This window comes from Mobula birostris, chromosome 10, assembly GCF_030028105.1.
Source record: "Mobula birostris isolate sMobBir1 chromosome 10, sMobBir1.hap1, whole genome shotgun sequence".
NCBI lineage: Eukaryota > Metazoa > Chordata > Chondrichthyes > Myliobatiformes > Myliobatidae > Mobula > Mobula birostris.
This window is the reverse complement of record NC_092379.1, coordinates 47,755,662-47,778,865: the sequence shown is the minus strand read 5'-3', so window position 1 is coordinate 47,778,865 and position 23,204 is coordinate 47,755,662. Positions and strand designations below refer to the sequence as shown.

The following is a 23,204-nucleotide window of genomic DNA, read 5'->3' as shown; positions in this document are numbered from 1 at the left end:
TTCGGAAAATGGAGTAAAGGTGATTCGAAACGATTTCTCAACTACAAACCCTGCTTAAAATATAAAATGGCGATCCGCTCCAGGACAGTGACAGGACATGACATACAGGTTTCCGGTACCCAGCTCTATTTCTCGATCCGCCCTCTCCCACGAACCCACCTTCAAATCGCCAGAATGGCGATGTTACTACCCAGAATGCACAGTGCGGCAGAAGGCGGCCTATGTATATTTAATGGCCACAAGTGCGCAGGCGCAAAGTGCTTGGTAAGATTTCAGATGCTGGAATCTGGAGTGAAAGGGGCCGGAGGAGCTCAGCAATGGGTCAGGATTGAGAATACAGAGGGGAAAGAGTCAATAGAACGGGCTGGGCTGAGGGGTGGAACCGGGTGACAGAAGGCGGCAATGGAACCAGATAAGGGAGGAATGAATGGGTCGGTGAAGCTAGTAGTAAAGGGGGTGTTAAGTGGGAATGGGGCTGGCGGGTGATAGGGGGAAACCGATAGGGATCTTTTTTAAAGGAAGAGGGAACTGTGTTTTCTCACATTGATACCTGTGCAGCAAGCCTACAGGTACTGCAAAGCAACTGAAATTTTCAGTTCCAAGAGGGGCAGAAAAATAGTGTGGATGCTGAAAATCTGAAACAAAGGGAATATGTTTTTGGATATGATCCCATGATCCTCTCCCTTCTCCAGTGTGGTATCCCTTTTGCCTATCACCTGTCCAGCTCTTAGATCCATCCCTCCCCTCCTGTCTTCTCCGATCATTTCTGTTCTCCCCCTCCTACTTTCAAATCTCTTACTAGCTCTTCCTTCAGTTAGTCCTGACAAAGGGTCTCGGCCCGAAACGTCGACTGTACCTCTTCCTAGAGATGCTGCCTGGCCTGCTGCGTTCCACCACCATTTTTTGTGTGTGTTGCTTGAATTTGCAGCATCTGCAGATTTCCTCGTGTCTATGTTTTTGTAAATGCTGAGCCGTTTATATACTCTATACAGAGACAGGGCATTTCACCCACTGGGTCTGTGCCGACCATCATCTACACGGATCCGACTCACTTCAATATCCCCGGATTCAACCGCTGTCTACACACTCGAGGCAATCTACCGAACCTACTGTACTCCCATCAGTTCCCGCAGATTCAACCACTAGAGGCAATCTACAGTGACCAATTAACCTACGCCCATTACTGTTTGTTTCAGTCAGCTTTACCTTGAGACATTCCCACAATAATTTTTGTTTTAGAGATGGGACCTTTAACAACAGCACGGTAGCGAGCTGGTTAGCACAACAATTTACAGTACCAGTGACCTGGGTCCAATTCGCACTGCTGCCTGTACATTCTCCCCATGACCAAGTGGGTTTCCTCCCACACTCAAGAAGACATACTGGATGTGGGTTAATTGGTCATTGTAAAATTTCCCGTGATTGGGCTAGTATTAAATTGGGGGATTGCTGGGCAGCCTGGCTCCAAGGGCCAGAAGAGCTGATTCTGCACTGTATTTCAGTAAATGAATAGAGAACCATCATTTAAAAAGCTGCTGGTTTCTTATTCATCTTGTAAGGCTGATTTATATCAAAGCTCAAAAGTTCGAAGTAAAAATTATTATCAGAGTACATACATGTCACCACATACAACCCTCAGATTCTTTTTCTGCAGACATAATCTATCGAACAGTTACTGTAAACATCAGGAACTGTTAACTGTAAATTGTGCAAATGCGAATATAAATAAAAAACAAAAATTAACAAGTAGGAAACAACAAGATAATAGTCCTAAAACAAGTGTAGCTATCCCCTTTTGTTCAGGAGTCTGATGGTTGAGGGGTAGTAACTGTTCTTGAACCTGGTGGTGTGAATCCTGAGGCTCCTGTACCTTCTACCTGATGGCAGCAGCGAGAAAAGAACACGACCTGGGTGGTGAGGATCTTTGACGAGGCTGTAGCTGCTTCATGTAGATGTGCTCAATAGTTGGGAGAACTTTACCCGTGATGTACTGGGCCAAATCCACGGCCTTTTGAAGGATTTTCCACTCAAAGGCATTGGTGTCCCCATACCAGGCCGTAACGCATCCAGTCAGCACACTTTCCACCACACATCTATAGAAGTTCGCCAAGGTTTCTGATGATCTGCTGGATCTCTGCAGACTCCTGAGGAAGTAGAGGCACTGTCGTGCTTTCTTCACAATAATGTTTATATGATGGGTCCAGGACAGGTCCTTTGCGATAATGACACACAGGAATTTAAAGATACTGACCCACTCCACCTCTGATCCTCTGATTACTGACTCATGGACCTCTGGTTTTCCTCTCCTGGTCTACCATCAGTTCCTTGCTCTTATTGACATTGTGTGAGAGAATATTGTTATTACACCACTCGGCCAAGTGTTCAACCTCCCCCCCCACCTCCCCCCCGTAAGCGGATTCATCACAAGCCTTGATACGGGCCACCACAGTGGTGTCATCAAGCAAACTTGAATCTGGTGTTGGAGCTGTACTTGGCCACACAGTCATGGGTGTTAGCAATGTTGTGTTCTTTGGAATGTACCGCTCATTCTTACTCATTTGACCTGGTGCCTCAGACATGCTCTTTTCTCTTTCCTCCTCATTCTGGGGCTTGCCCCCATTGTCCTTCTATCTACCTCCAGACCCAGGCAGAGGACTTGCTGTTCCTCCTTTGTCCTCAGCAGTTCCTTGCCTTGTTTCAGATCATCCTTCATATTCCTGAATGATTAATTTCCCTCTGCTGTTCTGTCGCTCTGGATGTTGCCAGGCTGCCATTACCTTGTCTCTACCTCCTTTTTAGCCTCTGACTGTTTTCCCAGCATTCTTCGAAGAACCTTGAGTTTATCTGCTCGTAAAGATGGAAATACTTTGTTACTTCCATTCACGAGATGGAGCCACAGTAACATAGCGGCCAGCACACCACTGTAACAGTTCAGGGGCTTCGGCGTTCCAGCCATTCTGTAAGGAGTTTGTACGTTCTCCCTGTAGATTGTGTGGGTCTTCACTGGTTTGCAGCCACAGTCCAAAGACCTACTAGTTGGTAGGTTAATTGGTCATTGTAAATTGTCCCGTGGTTAGTGTTGTCAGGGGTTGCTGGGGCAGTGTGCCCTAGAGGGCTTACTTCGTGCTAAATCACTAAATAAAAAAAACTATTGCATCAACTATCTCCATCTTTCAAAACCTTATGAAACAGATCCTCGTCTTATTGGAGGGAGGGGGTGAATATTGGTACGTTACCATTATTTTCTCTGATTCTTTTCTTTTAAACTAGTGCCTTTTCTCCCCAACCTTTACCCTTAGAATCATAGAATAATACACGTCCTTCGGGCCAAATCCACGCCAACCGTAGTGCCTACCCATCTTGTACTAAGTTCCTGCATTCAGCCCAAATCCCTCTAACGCTCGACCATAGATGTACAGTACCAATCCAAGTGCTTCTTAAACGATACAATCATATCTGCCTCAGCTACTTGCTCTGACAGTTTCTTCAATATACCCATCACTGTGCATATGAAAACATTTACCCTCTCCTCCTAGATCTATGCCCCCTAATCTTGAACTAGTCAAATGTTACCATCCACCTTATCTGTGCCCCTCGTGATTTTATCAGCCTCTATAACAGGAGTCCATATCATTAAAAAGTTTGGTGAACCCCTGCCCTACAAGGTCACCCTTCATTCAGCTGTGCTGCAAGGAATAAAAACCTAGCCTGGCCAACATTTCCCTGTAGCTCAGGCCCTCTAGCCCTGGTAACATCCTTTTCTTATTTAAACAATATTGGCAACATCCTCATAAATATTTCAGGACTCTGCAGTTCACCTTCTGTATATTATTTGTTTACTGTTCGTTATTTGCAAGATTTGTTCTCATGCACTGCAGATGTTCTCATGCACTGTCAGCCTTTGTTGCATGTGGCTTTCTGTGGTCTGACTTTCTAAAATGCAACACCTACGCTCATTTAGATCGAAATATTTTTGCTAATTCCATAACTCATCAAGATTCCCTTGTAACCTACAATAACCACCTTCACTATCAACAACATGTCCTAATTTTATATCATCTGCAAACTTGCTGATCAAGCCTTGTACATTCACATGGAAATAATTTCGATACATAATGAATAACAAGGGTTCCAACACTGATCCCTGTGGCTCGCCATTCCAGTCACCACTCTCCACACAGAGCAACAACCTCCAACCAGCACTCCGAGCCCATGATGAATCCACATAAGTAGCTCTCGCTGGATTCCATGGGACCCAACCTTCCAGACCAGGCTGCAGTGGGATCCTGTCAAAGGCCTTACTAAACTTCAAATAGACAGCATCCACTACCCTTCCCTCATCTACCTTTTTGGTTACCTCTTCAAAAAAAAATTCATCAAGTACAACTTTCCATACGCAAAGCCTAAACAGGCTCCATCTACCTAAATGCTGTTAGATCATGTTTCTCAGAAATCGCTCCAGTAATTTGCCCACTAGTAACAGCAGGCTGAGAGGTCTGTACCTTCCTATCTTGTTCTTGCTACCCAACAGAAGAACATCAGCCACCTTTGTATGGGAACTTCACCAACGGCTAACAATGAAGCAATTTCTTGTCTGGCTTCTCACAAAGTCTGAGGATGCACACTATCAGGTCCAGGGATTTATCCACACGGCAAACACCTCCTCCCTGCTAATATGACCTCCAAAACATCACCACATTACCTCTTGAGCAACCACAATTTTCTTCTCAGTGAATACCAAGGAGATATATTTGTTGAAAATCCCGCTCATCTCATGTGGCTAGATATATAGATGACTGGAGGAATCTATTTTCTCCCTGGCTACTTTAACCCTACATACAGCTACAGAACGTCTTGGCATTTTCCTTTACCTTACCTGCCAGATCCATCTCGTGCCCTCTCACCAAAACAAGAGTGCACCCTGACTGCTACTTTCAGTATTTGCCCTGTGTCCTTCCATAAGAGACGGTCCAGTATTGCACCCTCTCAACTCAGGAAACTTTGCTGGAGACACTTCACAAATCCCACCCTCCAGACACTCATTCTCAGGAAAGTTCAGTCAAAACTGGGGAAATGTATATCTCCTACTAATACAACACTATTATTCTTTCAACAATGAGCAATTTCTCTACATATGGGCTCCTTATGTTCTTACTGCGTATTGGAGGTCTCTATAATACAACCCCACTAGAGTGACCTTCCCCTCTCATTAAAGTTCTACCCATAAGGCCCCCCCAGACAATTCTATAAGAATGTTAGCTGTAAGTACTGCTGTACAACACACCTACAGAATGTTGGAGGAACTTAGCTGGTCAAGCAGTACATGTGGAGGGAAAAGAACAGTCAACAGTTTGGGTCTCAGCTCAAATTGTCAGCTGTTCATTTCCCTCCACACATACTACCTGACCGGCTAGGTTCCTCCAGCATTTGGTGTGCTTTGCTCCAGCTGTCGAGCATCTGCAGAATCACTGGTGTCTGAGTATGACTGTTACACCTTATCAAAAACATCTCTCCCCACCCCCCTCACTCACTTGCCTCTACCTCTGACATGCCAGAAGCATCTGTATTCTGGAATATTGAGCTGCCAGTCCAGCTGCACTTTCAGCTCTCACAGCCAATCCACGCCCTGAGTTCATCGGATTTACCTGTTAAACCTTGGTGCAATGAAATTACTGTAGTTTAACTGAGTATTTCCTTCCCTGCCCCATCTGTCCTGACTGCTAAACTCACTCTTGCTTTATCCCCTGACTTGCTCCTCCTCAGAGTCCCACCCTCCAGCTAATCTACTTTAAACCCTACCATGTAGCATTAGCAACTTTCCTTGCAAGGGTATTGGTCCCTCTCTAGATCAAGTGCATCCCTTCCCTCTTGTAGACTGCCTATACCCCAGAGAAGATCTGAATAGTCCAAGAACCTCAATCCCTGCCTCCTGAACCAGCTTCCCAGGCAGCAGTTCACCTGGCCTATGCTTCTACTTCTGACCTTACTAGCAAGGAGTCATCCGGAGGTCACTGCTCCTCCATCTAACTTCCTATACTCATTCTACAGGACCTCATCCCCTGTTCCACCTGTGTTGTAAGTTCATTGAGGGAGCATGAGAGGGGAGTTGAGGAAAGATTCATGCTTTGAGTCCTGAGTGGGACCTACAAAACAATGTGAAAAATGCAAAAATCCGTACAGCATTTAAAAATTAGCTGTGGAGCACTAAACTACAACTAAAACTCAGGCACAATTAACTATGTCCATCTTAACCATAAACAATACGACAGCGTATTGCAAGCACTCTGCTAGTCAAGCAGCATAACTCAACGTATCAGACAAAGAACTGGTCATTAGAATTGGAAAAGTGCAAGATCAAAGTCGAATTTGTTGTCACATGCATTTTAGTACACCTAGGCAAATGAAAATCATTTGCAGTAGCATCACAGGCCCATAGCATCAAATACAAAACATTCAGAAGCATAAACTTTGCAACGTAAATTATACATTTTACTGCAACTGTGAGCAGAGAGGGCAAAAAACATTTGAATGACTGCTTGCAGTTGTTAAATCTCTGATATTGCCAATATCGGACTGATGGACTGAAGGGCGGTGACTTGCAGAGCGCTGTCCATATTCCTTGGACGTACCCGTGTCCTGTGAACCTATCATTGATGATTACTGAAACCTGAGCCTCTTTGAAAGGTCAAAGTCCAGGAGGTCAGCCAGGGTTAGGAAGCCCCACCCACTCCATGGCCCAGCTAAGGCGCCGCACATGTGTCCTCATACCCACACTTCAAAGACAGCTGTCAGTGCCCTGACATCTCTGGATGTCCCTTAGTTTTGTGGACAGCTATTCAGAATTGGCAACGATGCAATTATTCACTGCAAGCCCCTCTGTCTTAATACGAGGCACTGAATTAACCTTTACAATGAATACTTTCCCAACCTCTCAATTGGCGATGCAGGATTCCATTACTCTCAACTGGCCAGCTGTGGCCCTCCTACTTCCTCTTGCGTTGTTTTATGGCGGTTGGCAAACCAGCTTTAAGGTGCTTTACCACCACCTGCTAGACTGGAGTGTGGATCATTTGATAAACAGGAGGGAAAAGAATTGCATTCCCTATGTTCTATATAAATCATGCAAGCGCATGGCCAAGTGGTTAAGGCGTTCGTCTAGTGATCTGAAGGTTGCTAGTTTGAGCCTTGGCTGAGGCAGCGTGTAGTGTCCTTGAGCAAGGCATTTAACTACACATTGCGACAACACCGGTGCCAAGCTGTATGGGTCCTAATGCCTTTCCCTTGGGCAATATCGGTAGCGCAGAGAGGGGAGACTTGCAGCATGGGAACTGCCAGTCTTCCATACAACCTTGCCCAGGCCTGCACCCTGGAAACTTTCCAAGGCGCAAATCCATGGTCTCATGAGACTAACAGATGCCTATATATATAATAAACCAGTCTTTCAGATACTTCATGATATAGGTCTGTATTTCTCTTGAAATCCCACTTAAAATATCATCCATACCCACAGAAGTTTTTTTTTGTTTATTTTAAGCACTCCTTTTATCTTCACTCTTTCTCTTTGGTACTTCTAACACTTTATCAATACATGTTCAACTGTTTCTGGTTGATTACAGTATTCACACAATCCAGTTGGCTGTTTCCCTGTTTTAGGTAATGTGTAATTAAGACTTGTGTGTCCAATTCTTAAACGACTGATAATCACTTCTATCTAAGTCCACTTGACAATCTTTTGCATCTGACTTGCCTCTGTATTTTGTACAGTTGTCTCCCTGTTTCAGTCTCATCCCAGTGCTTCTGCCATGTCTCCTCAATACTTGTTTTAATAATGCTCTTGACTTCCGCTTTGCTTAGAGGGATCTGGACATCTATTATAGACGATTTGAGCAATTGTTTAGCTATACTATCCACCTTTTCATTACCCTTCACTCCACAATGAGCAGGAACCCAAAGAAAGCTTACTTCTACCCCATTTTCGGTCAGTGTATATAACTTACACAGATTTTCCAATAAAATATTCTACCTACTTTCTCATTTTCTTGATTTGATAGAGGATAATGCAGACAAACTGTCTGAACAGGCTACAGCCTTTCTGACATTCTTTCCTTCTGTCCAAGACAATGCGGATGATGGACGTGGGTCCTGACCAATAACTTGGGGGATAGCTTCCGGCGCCCTCTCGAACGTTCACCAATCACAAGGCCCGGAAAGTCTTGACTTCCTGCCGCTTGGGGGACCTTCCGGCGTTGATCCGCTGTCCTTTGTCCGGTTGCAGAGATTATAAACAAAACAAAAACAAAGTTTCTTGAATGTGTAAATATAAAGTTTGTGGAGGGAAGTGTTGGCTGTGATTTAGCAGCAAACGTGCTAATCTTTGTGAGTATTGGTGTGAATTTAAATATTCTGTGCGAGGAGGGCGGTGGGGTGCAGTCAGTCGAGTTTGCGGGGAGGCCCAGGACCAGATTCTGAGCGGGGGTCTGGGTGAAGTTGGAGATTCGGTCCCGCAACCAGCAGGAAGGATCCAGTGACGGGGATGTGAGATGGTTACCATCCTGAAAGGCGAAAAGGGGAGCCATTCAACACCGAGGAGTGGTTGGAATTGGCCAATGCAGAATGGAGGGGAGATTTCCATCATGGAACCACATTGCGTTATGCACGTACTCCATCTGAGGGGTGGGGGATCTTATTAAACCTACTGGATACTGAGAGTGGATGTGGGGAGGAAGTTCCATTAGTTGGAGAGTGTAGAAGCAGGGCGCACAGCCTCAGAATAGGATGTCACTTTAGGACAGAATTTCTTCAGCCAGAAGGAAGTAAATCTTGTACTTATTGCCACAGAGGGCTGTGGAAGCCAAGTTATTAAGGCAGATATTGATTGGTAATGGGTTAAGAGTTATGGGGAGAAGGCAGGAGAATGGGGTTGGAAAAATATCCAGTGTGATTGAATGGTGGAACAGACTCGATGGGTTGAATAACCTAATTCTGCTCTGCTATCTTATGGTCAGCAGTAGAATAGGCTCCCAGTGGTGAAGATGTAGCTAGAATATGTTTAAACAGGTGGATTGGGGAATGGGGTACATTCCTGAAGTGGGAGAGCAAAGGGTGCAAAAATGGCTGTTAAAGGATTGTTCTGAATTTTTATCCTGTAATATAAAGTGATCATTTGTGTAAACTCCTTTGATAGGACTGTAGAAGTGGATTTGCAAAGGTGGGATCGCAAAGTTAGCATTTTATTAGGAGTCACTCGACTCATCGGGATCTGTGGATTACCAGCCTCTCAACGTGCAAAGAAAATTGTTTGTCTGTGCAATCGATGGGAAAACGTTTCAGCGATTACCGAGACTGAGCCCTACTCAGAGTGAAAATTTCCAGGTGCAGTAACTGTGGAATAAACTTCAGCCAGTAACGCAGCCTGAGAGGTTTCACAGGGAGGCTGCAAGAGTGTCGTATTTGTGGAAAAGGATTCAGCCATTCTTCCGGAGTGGAGAAATTCCGGGAACAACTCTGCAGCACAGAGAGACCCTGCAAGTGCGGGGACTGTGGGAAACGCTTCAATTACCCATCTCAGCTGGAAACTCATCAGCGCACGCACACCGGGGAGAGGCCATTCCCATGCTCTGTATGTGGAAAGCGTTTCACGCTGTCTTCCTCCTTGCTGACACACCAGAGCGTGCACAGTGGGGATACCATGTTTGAGTGCTGCGTGTGCAGGAAGGGGTTTATGCACTCCTCGCACCTCTTCCGGCACCAGTATGCCCACACTGACGAGAGACCGTTCCACTGCCCGAACTGTGGCAAGAGATTCAAGAACTCCAATGAGCTGAAGGTCCACCGGCGAATCCACGTGGGGGACAGGCCCTTTGGCTGCTCCCACTGCGGCCGAAGGTTCAGCCAGTCGTCCAACCTGCTGCGGCACCAGCGGGTCCACACCAAAGAGCGGCCGTTCACCTGCTCCGTTTGCAGCCGTGGCTTTGCCCAGTCCTCTAACCTGCTCACCCACCTGCGCGTCCACACAGGCGAGCGGCCCTTCGCCTGCATCGAGTGCGGCCGGGGCTTCTCCCGCTCTTCCCACCTCGTCAGCCACCAGCGCGTCCACACCGACGAGCGGCCCTACCGGTGTGACAGCTGCAGCAAGAGCTTTAAGAGGTCAGAGGATCTGCTGAGGCACCAGCGGGTGCACACGGACGAGCGCCCCTTCCGCTGCCCGCTCTGCACCAAGAGATTCCGCCACTCCTCCACCCTAGTGAAACACCGGCGGGTCCACACCGGTGAACGCCCTTTCACCTGCTCCAGGTGCGGGAAGGGCTTTGCCTACTCCTCCAACCTACTGAGGCATCAGCGGGTCCACATGTGACTCCATTAGCCACCCTGTCTATCCCTACCGCCAGTGTAGCGAGGGTGGTAGAACTGCCTGGCAGTGCCCAAGGTCCAGATTTGGTCACAGCCCTTGGTATGGAGCTTGCCCTGTGGCTGGATGTGTGTTCCACCACCCCTCACCCCCAACGTCCTACAGATGTGCTGGTAGATAGGTTAATTGTCCAGTGCAAATTGCCCTGTCGTGTTGGTTAATGTGGGATAGAGTTGATGGGAACGTGAGAATAATTTTTTTTAAATACAATTAATACAGCACTGGTGTGTAAATGGGTGGTTGATGGTGAGCACGGACTCATTGAGACAAAGGGCCTGTTTTCCTGCTGTAAGGATCTGTGATGGATTCAGTAAATGAGGCCCTCATAGGCTGCTGACAGAACATTCCCCTCCGCTGCCTGTTGAGGAAAACCTAGCTGGTCCATTCATACCCTCTGTCTGATAGACCCATTCAACGGGAACAGCCTGTGGGGTCTGGCAGGGGTCTCGATGCTGGTAACGGACACTGTCAATAGCCAATACAGTCTGACCATAAAAATGTAAATTAAAACCATCCTCTCTAAATATCAATCACTCCTTTGGGTTGGACCTCATGGTGGTGCGTCATTAACCAGCATTGGAAGTACGGGTCCTGATCATTCCTGGTGGAGGGTCTCGGCCCAAAGTGTTGACTGCTTCTTCCGCTCCGTCGAAGCTGCCTGACCTGCTGAGCTCCTCCAGCATTTTGTGTGTGTTGTTCTGGAGTTCCAGCATCTTGTGTTTATGGATTAATGCTGAGAGGGAAAGATTTAAACAGGACCTGAGGGACCACGTCACGCAGAGGGTGAACAACATTTAAAGGACATTTGGATAGGTATAAATAATTTATCCAGTTTTGGATGTTCCTCCTGTATTTTGTGTGTATTGCTCTGGATTTGCAGGAATCTTGGGACATGCTGTATGAATTTATGCATATTAAGGAGTTTCTTCATTTTTTCTAAAATATATTTATTTTCTATTCTTAAGCTCTTGCACAACACAATCTCTGTCCCGGGAGTCAAACTGGTCAACCTTCAATGCACTCTATGCACTGTGCACACGTCTTTTCTTGGATCAGGAAATCAGACACAGTAGACAGGACTCCCAAACTCATCCCATTGCAGTAAAGGGCCAAAACCATTTTCCTCCAGTATTAAGTTTGAATAAGTCATATACAAGGACATCTAGGTTATTCTAAGCAGCAGCACTTTTCAGGATCTTAGCATTTAAAAATACTGTACATTTCTTCCTTTCCAGTCTTGATAAAGCATCTTAGCCCAAAAATGTCATCTGTTTATTCCTCTCCATAGACACTAGTTGACTCGCTGAGCTCCCCCAGCAGTTTGTATTTGTTACACTACCTTTCCTTATTTCCTGCCAAAGAGGATTAGCTGAAACGTTTCTGCATTGAGCACCACCTATCATTTCCATGCCACCAGCCCATGAAACGTCTGCATCCTCCTGTGTTCCACACTCCAGCTCCTGGCTTTATACCACTGGATGGATAATACTGACCACACCCTCCCCCAATCCAAATGGTTAAAGTGGATTGTGAACAGTGGGTAAACATCACAGATTCCAATGTGAAAATTACTTCTTTATTCCCTTTCTGTTATTGGCCATTAACCAATCCGGAATATTAACGTTAACAAATTTCATGTCATGTGCCGGTGATAAGAAGCCTGATTCTGGTATTGGCGAATCGATCCAGAGGACAAGTGAGAAACTGCAAACTACCTTCCCTTCATTCTAGAGCCAGCCTCAGGGTTTCAGGTGAAATCTTTAAGATGAGTGGTTTTAGCTCAGTGACCCAGTCATAGAGCACTGCAACAGGCCTTTCTGCCCATCTAGTCTCTGCCAAACTATTCTGCCTAGTCCCATCAACCTACAACTGGACCAGAGGCCTCATCCCCTTCCCCTCCATTTACTTAGCCACATCTGGCTTACTTGTTGAACTTCAACCTGCATCAGAACCACCCCCTCCCCCCATGTTCCACTGGCAGCTCGATCCACACTCTCACCACCCTCTAGAGTTAAGGAGTATCCCCTCAGGTTCCCCTTAAATATTTCACCTTTCACTGTTAACCTATAGCTCTGGACTTGCCCAACTTCAGTAGGAAAAAGCCTGGTTGTATTTATCCTGTTGATACCCCTCTTAATTTTGTATACCTCTATCAAATCTCCCATCAGTCTATGTTCTCTGGAAAAGTTCTGTTCTTCAACCTTTCCATATAATTCAGAACCTCAAGTCCTGGCAACATCCCTGTACATTTAGCTCTGCACTCTTTCAATCTTACTGATACCCTTTCTGTAATCAGGTGACCAGAACTGCACAGATTAGGCCTCACCAATGTCTTGTACAACTTTAGCACAAAATGAGAACGTACAAATGACATTTCCTTCACTGTGAAACTAGTCTCTGTCATTAAGGTGAATGAACTCGTCTGACGATGAGTGTGTTTAGCTTCTAAAAATACACTGGCAGGCTAAATGGCCCAGTGGCGGCTAAAACTGAGCCGTATCGTTTACCGGACTGCTGAGAAAAGACACTCCTGACTGTCATGGCAGGAGATTATAATGTGATTGATGCCTGCATGGAAAGAAAATGGCATGTTGGCATTTTTGAGTGCAAGTGTAAAGATGACTGACTGCATTCGTATAGATCTTTGAGACCGGGCAGTTCAGGTGTCTACCTTGGGGTACACTTAGTGAAGGAGGGGTGCAGTAAAGATTCACTGGACCAGTTCCAAAGTTTGCTGTGTGATCAGAAGGTGTGTAAACTAGGCTTGTATTGCAGTGACATACTTGCTTGCTATGAGTCTGTGATGCTGCAATAAGCAAGTCTTCCAGTCTATCTGTACATACATGTAATTGTGCAGATGAAAATAAACTCAGCTTTGACTTTGAATCAAGTATCTCATTGAAACTTACAAATTTCCCACAGGGTTGACTGGCTGGTGGCTACGAGGACACTTTCCCAGGTTGCTGAGTCTAAAACTAGGGGTCACAGTCTCAATGGGAATTGGTCACTAAGGGCAGAGGTGAACTGAAATATTGTTCACGGGGGTCTGGGTGGGGGGAAACAAGTCTCTGGAATCCTCTGCTTTGTAGAGTTGTGGCTGTTCAACAGAGAAACAGGTATATTTCTGGAGATTGGGGGTTTCGGCATAGTGTCATCAAGGTAGAAGATCAGGCACAGTTACTTGAAGGGGAACATTGCCTGCACCTGCTCATATTTCTCGGGTAAATTTAAGAGACTGTGCTCCATGTCAACATCAGTGTTTATTGACAATGAACCTACTGCTTCACATCCGCAAACCAGATGTAACCTACAACTTGACCCTGCCGTACAGTATTGCAATGCCTCCCCTCCCCAAAACATACCTAAGAACAACTGGTCCACTTTCTGCAACTTGAGAGCCACCTTTCAATGAAGACCAGGCACTAATGGTGAAATTATCATTGGTCAGTAAGGAGTTTGTATGTTCACCCCGTGACCACAAGGTTTCCTCCAGGTGCTCCAGTTTCCTCCCACATTCCAATGGCGTACGGGTTGGTAAGTTAATTGGTCACATGGGTATAATTGGGTGGCGTGGGCTTGTTGGGCCAATCTATGTCTCTCAATTAAATAAGATCATGACTCAGATCTGGTCTACTAGGTAGCACCAATCTATGCCTTTCCATATTCTACAGCGTACACCTCAAAGCGCAGGAGGTGTACTGCCAACGGTAGCCAGGGTTGTCGTGACACTAACAGCTCGGGGTGTTCCAGAGTGTGGAGTTCAATTCTGGCGCTGTTCTGTCAGGAGTCTGTAATCCTCCCTGTGGAATGTGTGGGTTTTCTCTGGGATAGATGTACCAATGGCAGTCTCCTCTCACGGGTTATTAACTATTTTTGTCCCACAGAATGTGTGGGTTTTCTCTGGGATAGATGTACCAATGGCAGTCTCCTCTCACAGGTCAACACCCCCAGTACTAGGTTGAGCTTACTGTTTACCAGACTCCTGAAACAGACAGCCCTTGTCCTGTTATGGCAAGAGATCTTCAGTACGGCAGAGTATATTTACAATCTCCATGGGAATTGGTCACCAAGGGCAGAGGTGAACTGAAATTTTATTCAAGGTGTTTCTCAAAGCCTTTAAAGAGATGTAACACCATCCCAACTCACAGAATGCCCTCTGATTGGGAGCAGGGTTCCCAACATTTTTTAAGTAGTGGCTCCCTAACATTAACCGAGAGGGCAGCATTGCAAATCTTTTAATTAATTTCTCAGCAGTACATAGAATCCTTGGCAGAAAGGTGGAAACATTGCACCGCTTCCCAGAGTCTTACCTTTTATGCCTTTACATTGTGGTGATCTGAAACAGCATCTGTGCTGGTCAACCCACTGACAACTGGGCTGTTTGATCAGCCAAGTGCATCTGGTGTTCTTTGTTTCTGTTTGACATTTGCAGACTTCTGCTCTAGTGACCTACCTGCCCATACACCTGTTGTGCTGAAGGCCGCCAGTCTGTACCTCCTGCCTCAGCCTCAGCGGTTGCCTCCAAACTTTGAGGACTGAGCGTAAAGCAAATTATCTTAAACCTAAGGGATGGAGTAGGGAGATTTTGTTTTAAAACATTCCAATGCTTTGTACATTGCATAAAAATAATATGAATAAAGGATCCTAACCAATTTCTGCAGAAAGGGTTGGTAAGTGGATTAGTACAGACGGGCATCTGATAATTAGGCCAGAAGGTCTGTTCCTGTGCTAAATTATCCTCTGACTTCCTGGGCTGCAGTCTGTGGGAGCAACTGGAAAAAGGGCTTACTGCCCTGTTAGGAGAGACTGGGAGAGTTGACCAAGTACTATTGAGCAACAGCCGTGTGCTCTGCTTGCAGCTATTGGTAAAGCAGCCTCTAACTCTGAACTCTGATCTGTACTGAGACATACAACGTTCGACAATACCGAGACCATAACACACACCTAGAAAATGCTGGAGGAAGTCAACATGTCAGGCAGCATTTACAGAGGGAAATGGATAGTCGATGTTTCATCAGGACTTAAGGTCTTGGCCAGAAGTGGTGGCTTGCCGAACCCCTCCACCATGTTGTGTTCTCCTTAAGATCAGTCAGAGTAAATTTATTATCAAAGTATGGAAATGTCACCATATACTACCTCAAGATTCCACTTTCTTACAGGTTTACATAGATTTGGAATGTCACCTACAACTTTGACAAACCTGTATAGGTGCACAGTGGAGAGTCTCCTGACCAGTTAAATCACAGCCCTGAATGGAAATACCAATGTTCACGAACTGAGAAGTCTACAGAAAGTTGTGGACACAGTCCAATCCATTACAGGCAACTTCTCCCCACTGTTTACCATGTTTACAAGGAGCGTTGCCAAAAGGAAGCAGCATCCATCATCAAGGACACTCACCATCTGGGCACACTCTCTTCTCCCTACTACCATCAGGCAGAAGATAGGTATAAGAACAATTATTACTCTACAACCCTTAGGCTCCTGAACCGGTGTGGATAACTTAACTCACCCTCTACTCTGAACTTATTCACAACCTACAGAATCACTTTCAGGACTCTACAACTGACGTTATTAATTTTTTTTTAATTTCCACAATTTGTCTTCTTTTGCACATTGGTTGGTTCTCAGTCTTTATGTATAGACTCTTCCCCCCCCCCAATAAGATCTATTGTATTTCTTTATTTTTTCATAAGTGCCTGCAAACATTTCTCGAGGTAGTATATACTGACATGTATATGTCACTATATACTAACACAAGATGTATACACTCTGACAATAAATTTAGTTTGACAGACCTGATTTCCAACTTCTGCGGAATCTCGAGTCTGTAGATCACACCCATGTAGACTTGAAGAATGGCATCTCCTCTTCTATTAGGCCACTTTGCAACATTCTGATCGAAGTTCAAAGTAAATTTCATTACCAGAGAACATGTATGTCACATATAACCCTGAGATTCATTTTCCCGCAGGCATACTCAGCAAATCTATAGAAAGCAACTATCAATGAAAGATCAACGAGCGTGCAGAAGATAACAAACTGTGTAAATATAAATAAAAAGCAATAAATAACAAACATTACAAGATAAAGAGTCCTTAAAGTGAGATCATTGGTTGTGGGAACATCTCAATGTTGGGGCAGGTGAGTAGTTATGTCTTTTTGTTCAAGAGCTTGGTGGTTGAGGGGTAGTAACTGTTCTTGAACCCGGTGGTGTGAGTCCTGAGGCTCTTACACGTTTGGTACCTTCTACTGCTATATTTAATTGCCTGAGAGGAAGCCAAACAGAGTTTCAATTCATTGTAACTATGTATAATGACAATAAAGATCGTTCAATTCAATACCTGATGGCAGCGATGAGAAAGGAACATGGCCTGGGTGGTGAGGATCTCTTTCTTATGTTAGCATTTCATGTAGATGTGCTCAATGGCTGGGAGGGTTTTACCCATGATGTACTGGGCCAAATCGACTACCTTTTGTAGGATTTTCCATAAAAAGGCATTGGTGTTCCCATAACAGGCCGTAATGCAGCCAGTCAATATACTCTCCATTACACATCCATGTAAGTTTGTCAAAGTTATTGATGTCATGCCGACTTTCCACAGGCTCCTAAGGAAGTAGAGGCGCTGCTGTGCTTTCTTCACAGTTGCACTTAGATGCTGGGTCCAGGACAGGTCCTTGGAAATAGTAACACCCAGGAATTTAAAGTTGCTAACATTCTCCCTCCTCTATGCTGATTCCTCACCACCTTTGAAACAGCCCACAACAGTGGTATCATTGGCAAACTTTATCATTCATTGTCCCTGTCTATCAGAACTGGCTGCCTTTGCTGTCAGACGCGTCTGTGATTTCAGCACTGTTTCACCCCTCTCCTTCAGTACACTGCAACCTATTGTAACACATCTGTATCACACTTCTTTGTGAACCTCTGACAGTCCCATTTAAAACTCATACTCTCAACCACCCAGCCCTCTCCCCCCCTTCTCCTCCCTCCCTCCCTCGTTTCCTTCCTTCCCAGTGACGATAAAGGGTCTCTGACCTGATTTCTGTGAGCCTCAGTTTCCTCACTTGCAGACCCCAGTCAGTTTGGATTGGCAGCAACATCTCCTCCAAGATCTCCATCAGCTTGGGTGTGCACTGCAGGGCTGTGTGTATAGTCCTCTGCTCTACTCATTTTACATTTATGACTGTGTGGCTAAGCACAATTCCAATGCCATATTTAAATTAAAATTTGCTGACAACACCACTGTCATTGGCGGAATCAAAGGTGGTGACGAATCAGCATATAGGAGGGAGCTGAAAATCTGGCTGAGTGGTGCCACAACAACAACCTCACACTGTCAGCGAGACCAAGGAGCTGATACTGACCTCAGGAGGAAGAAACCAGAGGTCCATGAGGCAGTTCCCATCAGGGGATCAGAAGTGGAGAGGGTCAGCAACTTTAAATTCCTTGGTGTTATCATTACAGAGGACCTGTGCTAGGTCCAGCTGTAAAAGCAACATTACAAAGAAGGCACAGGACCGCTTCTACTTTCTTAGCAGTTTGCAAAGATTCAGCATGTTATCTAAAACTGACAAACTTCTATCGATGTGTGGTGAAGAGTATATTGATTGGTTGCATTGTGGCCTGGTATGAAATCATCAATGCCCTTGAATGGAAAAGCCAACAAAAAGTAGTGGACACGGCCCAGTCCATCACGGGTAAGGCCTTCCCCACCACAGGGCACATCTACATGGAGTGCTTTTGCAGGAGGGCAGCATCCATCATCAAGGAACCCCAACACCCAGGACATGCTGTCTTCTCACTGCTTCCATCCGAAGGTTCAGGAACACTTATTACCCCTCAATTGTTAGGCTCTTCAACCAGAGGAGATAACTTCATTCAACTTCACTTGCTCCCATCATTGAAATTTCCTACAACATAAGGACTCTTCGTCTCATGTTCTCAATATTTATTATTACTATTATTGTTATTTCTTTTGTATTTGGAATTTGTTGTCATCCTGTTAGGGATGGTCTTTTTGATTCTATTGTGTTTCTTGTAATTACTGTGAATGCCCACAAGAAAATTAATCTCAGGGTTGTATATAGTGACATATATGTACTTTGATAATAAATTTACTCTGAACGTTGGAGATGGAAGAAGTTATGGAGAATTAACATAGAAAATTCCGCAGACGCTGGAAATCCAAAGCAACACACAAAAATACTGGAGGAACCCTGGCAGCAACTACCGAAATGTTGTTTCAGGCCAAAATTCTTCTCCGTAACTTGAAAGGAAGGGGAAAGATACAAATAAAATGGGGAGGGGAAGGAGGCTAGCTAAAAGGTGATTGGTAGAGCCAAGTGATGGGAAAGGTAAATGGCTGGAGAGGAAGGAATCTGATAGGAGAGAACAGTGGACCATGGAAGAAAGAGAAGGTGGGGGGGGGCTCGAGGGGAAGTGAAAGGCAGATAGGAAGAGGTAAGAGGCCAGAGTGGGGAATATAAGAAGAGGGAAGGAGGAGGGAAAAAAACTTAACCAGAAGGAGAAATCGATTTTCATGCCATAAGTTTGGAGGCTAACAGATGGAATAGTTTGAGGTGTTGCTGGGAATGGGAATTAAAATGGCTACCCCCGCCCTCCCCCCCGAGAAATTCTGCTTTTGGCGATGAAGCAGAGGTGCTCAACACAAAGCCGTCTCCCAATTTACAGAGAATGAAGTAAAAGGACAGGGTGGGAAGAGGTACAGTTGAAATCATTGTGAGGGTCTGTAAGTGTATAAAATATATCTGTCGATAATCTGTCTCGAGAAAAGGGAGAGAGGTGTCGGAGGTGCCCTAAGTAAGTTTGAGGGCAGACTGGAAGTTGGAGGCAAAGTTGATTAAATTGATGAGCTCATGAAGCAGCACCAAAGCAGTCGTCAATGTAGAACATAGAATAGTACAGCACAGTACAGGCCTTTTGGCCCACATTGTTGTGCTGACCCTCAAACCCTGCCTCCCATATAACCCCCCCCCACCTTAAATTCCTCCATATACCTGTCTAGTAGTCTCTTAAACTTCACTAGTGTATCTGCCTCCACCACTGACTCAGGCAGTGTATTCCACGCACCAACCACTCTCTGAGTAAAAAACCTTCCTCGAATATCCTCCTTGAACTTCCCACCTCTTACCTTAAAGCCATGTCCCCTTGTATTGAACAGTTGTGCCCTGGGGAAGAGGCTCTGGCTATCCACTCTTTCTATTCCTTTTAATATCTTGTACACCTCTATCATGTCTCCTCTCATCCTCCTTCTCTCCAAAGAGGAAAGCCCGAGCTCCCTTAATCTCTGATCATAATGCATACTCTCTAAACCAAGCAGCATCCTGGTAAATCTCCTCTGTACCCTTTCCAATGCTTCCACATCCTTCCTATAGTGAGGCGACCAGAACTGGACACAGTACTCCCAAGTGTGGCCTAACCAGAGTTTTATAGAGCTGCATCATTACATCGCGACTCTTAAACTCTATCCCTCGACTTATGAAAGGTAACAACCCATAAGCTTTCTTAACTACCCTATCTACCTGTGAGACAACTTTCAGGGATCTGTGGACATGTACCCCCAGATCCCTCTGCTCCTCCAAACTACCAAGTATCCTGCCATTTACTTTCTACTCTGCCTTGGAGTTTGTCCTTCCAAAGTATACCACCTCACACTTCTCTGGGTTGAACTCCATCTGCCACTTCTCAGCCCACTTCTGCAACCTATCAATGTCTCTCTGCAATCTTTGACAATATTCTATACTATCCACAACACCACCAGCCTTTGTGTCATCTGCAAACTTGCCAACCCATCCTTCTACCCCCACATCCAGGTCGTTAATAAAAATCACGAAAAGTAGAGGCCCCAGAACCGATCCTTGTGGGACACCATTAGTCACAACCCTCCAATCCGAATGTACTCCCTCCACCACGACCCTCTGCCTTCTGCAGGCAAGCCAATTCTGAATCCACCTGGCCAAACTTCCCTAGATCCCACGCCTTCTGACTTTATGAATAAGCCTACCGTGTGGAACCTTGTCAAATGCCTTACTATAACCATATAACAATTACAGCACAGAAACAGGCCATCTCGGCCCTCCTAGTCTGTGCCAAACTCTTACTCTCACCTAGTCCCACCAACCTGCACTCAGCCCATAACCCTCCATTCCTTTCCTATCCATATATCTATCCAATTAAATTTTAAATGACAACATCGAACCTGCCTCAACCACTTCTGCTGGAAGCTCGTTCCACACAGCTACCATTCTCTGAGTAAAAAAGTTCCCCCTCATGTTACCCCTAAACTTTTGCCCTTTAACTCTCAACTCATGTCCTCTTGTTTGAATCTCCCCCAGTCTCAATGGAAAAAGCCTATCCACATCAACTCTATCTATCCCACTCACAATTTTAAATACATCTATCAAGTCCCCCCTCAACCTTCTACGCTCCAAAGAATAAAGACAATATACTAAAATCCATATAGATCACATCCACTGCACTACCCTCATCTATATGCCTGGTCACCTCCTCAACGAACTCTGTCAGGCTTGTTAGACACGATCTGCCCTTCACAAGGCAATGCTGACTGTCCCTGATCAGACCATGATTCTCTAAATGCCCACAGATCCCATCTCTAAGAATCTTTTCCAATAGCTTTCCCACCACAGACGTAAGGCTCACTGGTCTATAATTACCCGGACTATCCCTACTACCTTTTTTGAACAAGGGGACAACATCGGCCTCCCTCCAATCCGGTACCATTCCCGTAGACAACAAGGACATAGAGATCCTAGCCAGAGGCTCAGCAATCTCTTCCCTCGCCTCGTGGAGCAGCCTGGGGAATATTCCGTCAGGCCCCGGGAACTTATCAGTCCTAAAGTATTTTAGTAACTCCAACACCTCCTCTGCCTTAATATCAACATGCTCCAGAAAAGCAACCCCACTCATATTGTCCTCACTGTCATCAAGTTCCCTCTCATTGGTGAATACCGAAGAGAAGTATTCATTGAGGATCTTGCTCACTTCCACAGCCTCCAGGCACATCTTCCCACCTTTATCTCTAATCGGTCCTACCTTCACTCCTGTCATCCTTTTGTTCTTCACATAATTGAAGAATGCCTTGGGGTTTTCCTTTACCCTACTCGCCAAGGCCTTCTCACGCCCCCTTCTTGCTCTTCTCAGCCCCTTCTCACGCTCCTTTCGTGATACCCTATATTCCTCAATAGACCCATCTGATCCTTGCTTCCTAAACCTCATGTATGCTGCCTCCTTCCACCTGACTAGATTTTCCACCTCACTTGTCACCCATGGTTCCTTCACCCTACCATTCTTTATCTTCCTCACCGGGACAAATTTATCCCTAATATCCTGCAAGAGATCTCTAAACATCGACCACATGTCCATAGTACATTTGCCTGCAAAAACATCATCCCAATTCACACCCGCAAGTTCTAGCCTTATAGCTTCATAATTTGTTCTTCCCGAATTAAACATTTTCCTGTCCTCTCTGATTCTATCCTTTTCCATGATAATGCTGAAGGCCAGGGAGCGGTGGTCACTGTCCCCCAGATGCTCACCCACTGAGAGATCTGTGACCTGACCTGGTTCGTTACCTAATACTAGATCTAGTGTGGCAGTCCCCCTTGTCGGTCTGTCCACATACTGTGACAGGAATCCGTCCCGGCCACACTTAACAAACTCTGCCCCGTCTAAACCCTTGGAACTAATCGAGTACACTAATGCAGTGTAGAAAGATGTGGGAAACATTACCACGGTAACGGAAGATGGACTGTTCACGTAGCCGATGGAAAGTTAGGCACTGGGTTTGGAGGTGTAAATGTAATTGCCCCAATTCGCCTGGTGTCAGGTGATGACGTCAGTGGCGTGCTGATGGGGACGTTGCCCCTGGCAGCGAGGCGGAACTGGCTGATTCGTTCATCCCCTCTTTGAAGTTGCCTGCGGATTTTGCCATCCGCACTCCTGAGCTGACTTGCTCCAACATTAAACGCTCTGTTTCTACCAAGGTTGTCCGCGCCGCCGCCAGCCAGACTGCGCGTGCGCAATGTTCTAGCCGGCGAGGCGACCCAGTGCGCACGCGTCAGGTGGCAGCCGACCTGACCGGAGAAATGAAGCAGAACGGGGCGGTGACTTGCCCGAGTGATTGACAACGTACTCGGTTGTCCCTGGCAACAGCACAGGACTAAGCCCTTCGGCCCACCGAACTGATATAGTGCCATTTGCTTACATAATGCCTCTGCCCATTCATATGCCTTTCTAAGGTAACTATGGTATTTGCGTCCGCCAACACCCCCGGCTGCATATTCCAGACACCTACCACTGTGTAAAATAACAACATCCCCTCAGCTCAGCTGCAAGCCCTCCATGGTTTATTATGGTCACTTGTACAATAATTGTAGTGAAAAAGCTTCTCTTCAGAACCAGATTTTATATCACCCGTATATGTCGTGGAATTTGTTAACTTTACCATAGCAGAATAATGAAATACATAATAAAAAGAGAAAAAACATTAAAGTATGTGTGTGTGTGTGCGCGCGCGCGCGCGCACACACACACACACAGTTGAAGTCAGAAGTTTACATACACCTTAGCCAAATACATTTAAGCTCAGTTTTTCACAATTCCTGACATTCCCGAGAAAACATTCCCTGTCTTAGGTCAGTTAGGATCACTACTTTAAGAATATGAAATGTCAGAATAATAGCAGTCAGAATGATTTCTGTTTTTATTTCTTTCATCACTTTCCTAGTGGGTCGGAAGTTTACATACAGATTT

The 23,204-nt window shown here is 45.5% G+C and overlaps 1 protein-coding gene across 1 annotated transcript; it reads left to right on the top strand.

Moving 5' to 3' along the window:
* The first annotated feature begins 174 nt into the window (after nucleotides 1–174).
* On the top strand, nucleotides 175–13,294 carry LOC140203666 (uncharacterized). The gene is made up of 2 exons (XM_072269714.1): nucleotides 175–242; nucleotides 9,412–13,294. The coding sequence occupies exons 1-2, from the start codon at nucleotides 175–177 to the stop codon at nucleotides 10,352–10,354; spliced, it is 1,011 nt and encodes a 336-aa protein (XP_072125815.1). The 3' UTR covers nucleotides 10,355–13,294.
* The last annotated feature ends 9,910 nt before the right edge of the window (nucleotides 13,295–23,204 follow it).

What these genes read in the sequence shown, in the direction of transcription:
- LOC140203666 (XM_072269714.1), top strand. Translation starts at nt 175, where the DNA reads ATGGCGATGTTACTACCCAGAATGCACAGTGCGGCAGAAGGCGGCCTA. An exon ending in TGTATATTTAATGGCCACAA is followed by an intron (nt 243 to 9,411) that starts GTGCGCAGGCGC and finishes CCAGTAACGCAG; the next exon opens with CCTGAGAGGTTTCACAGGGA.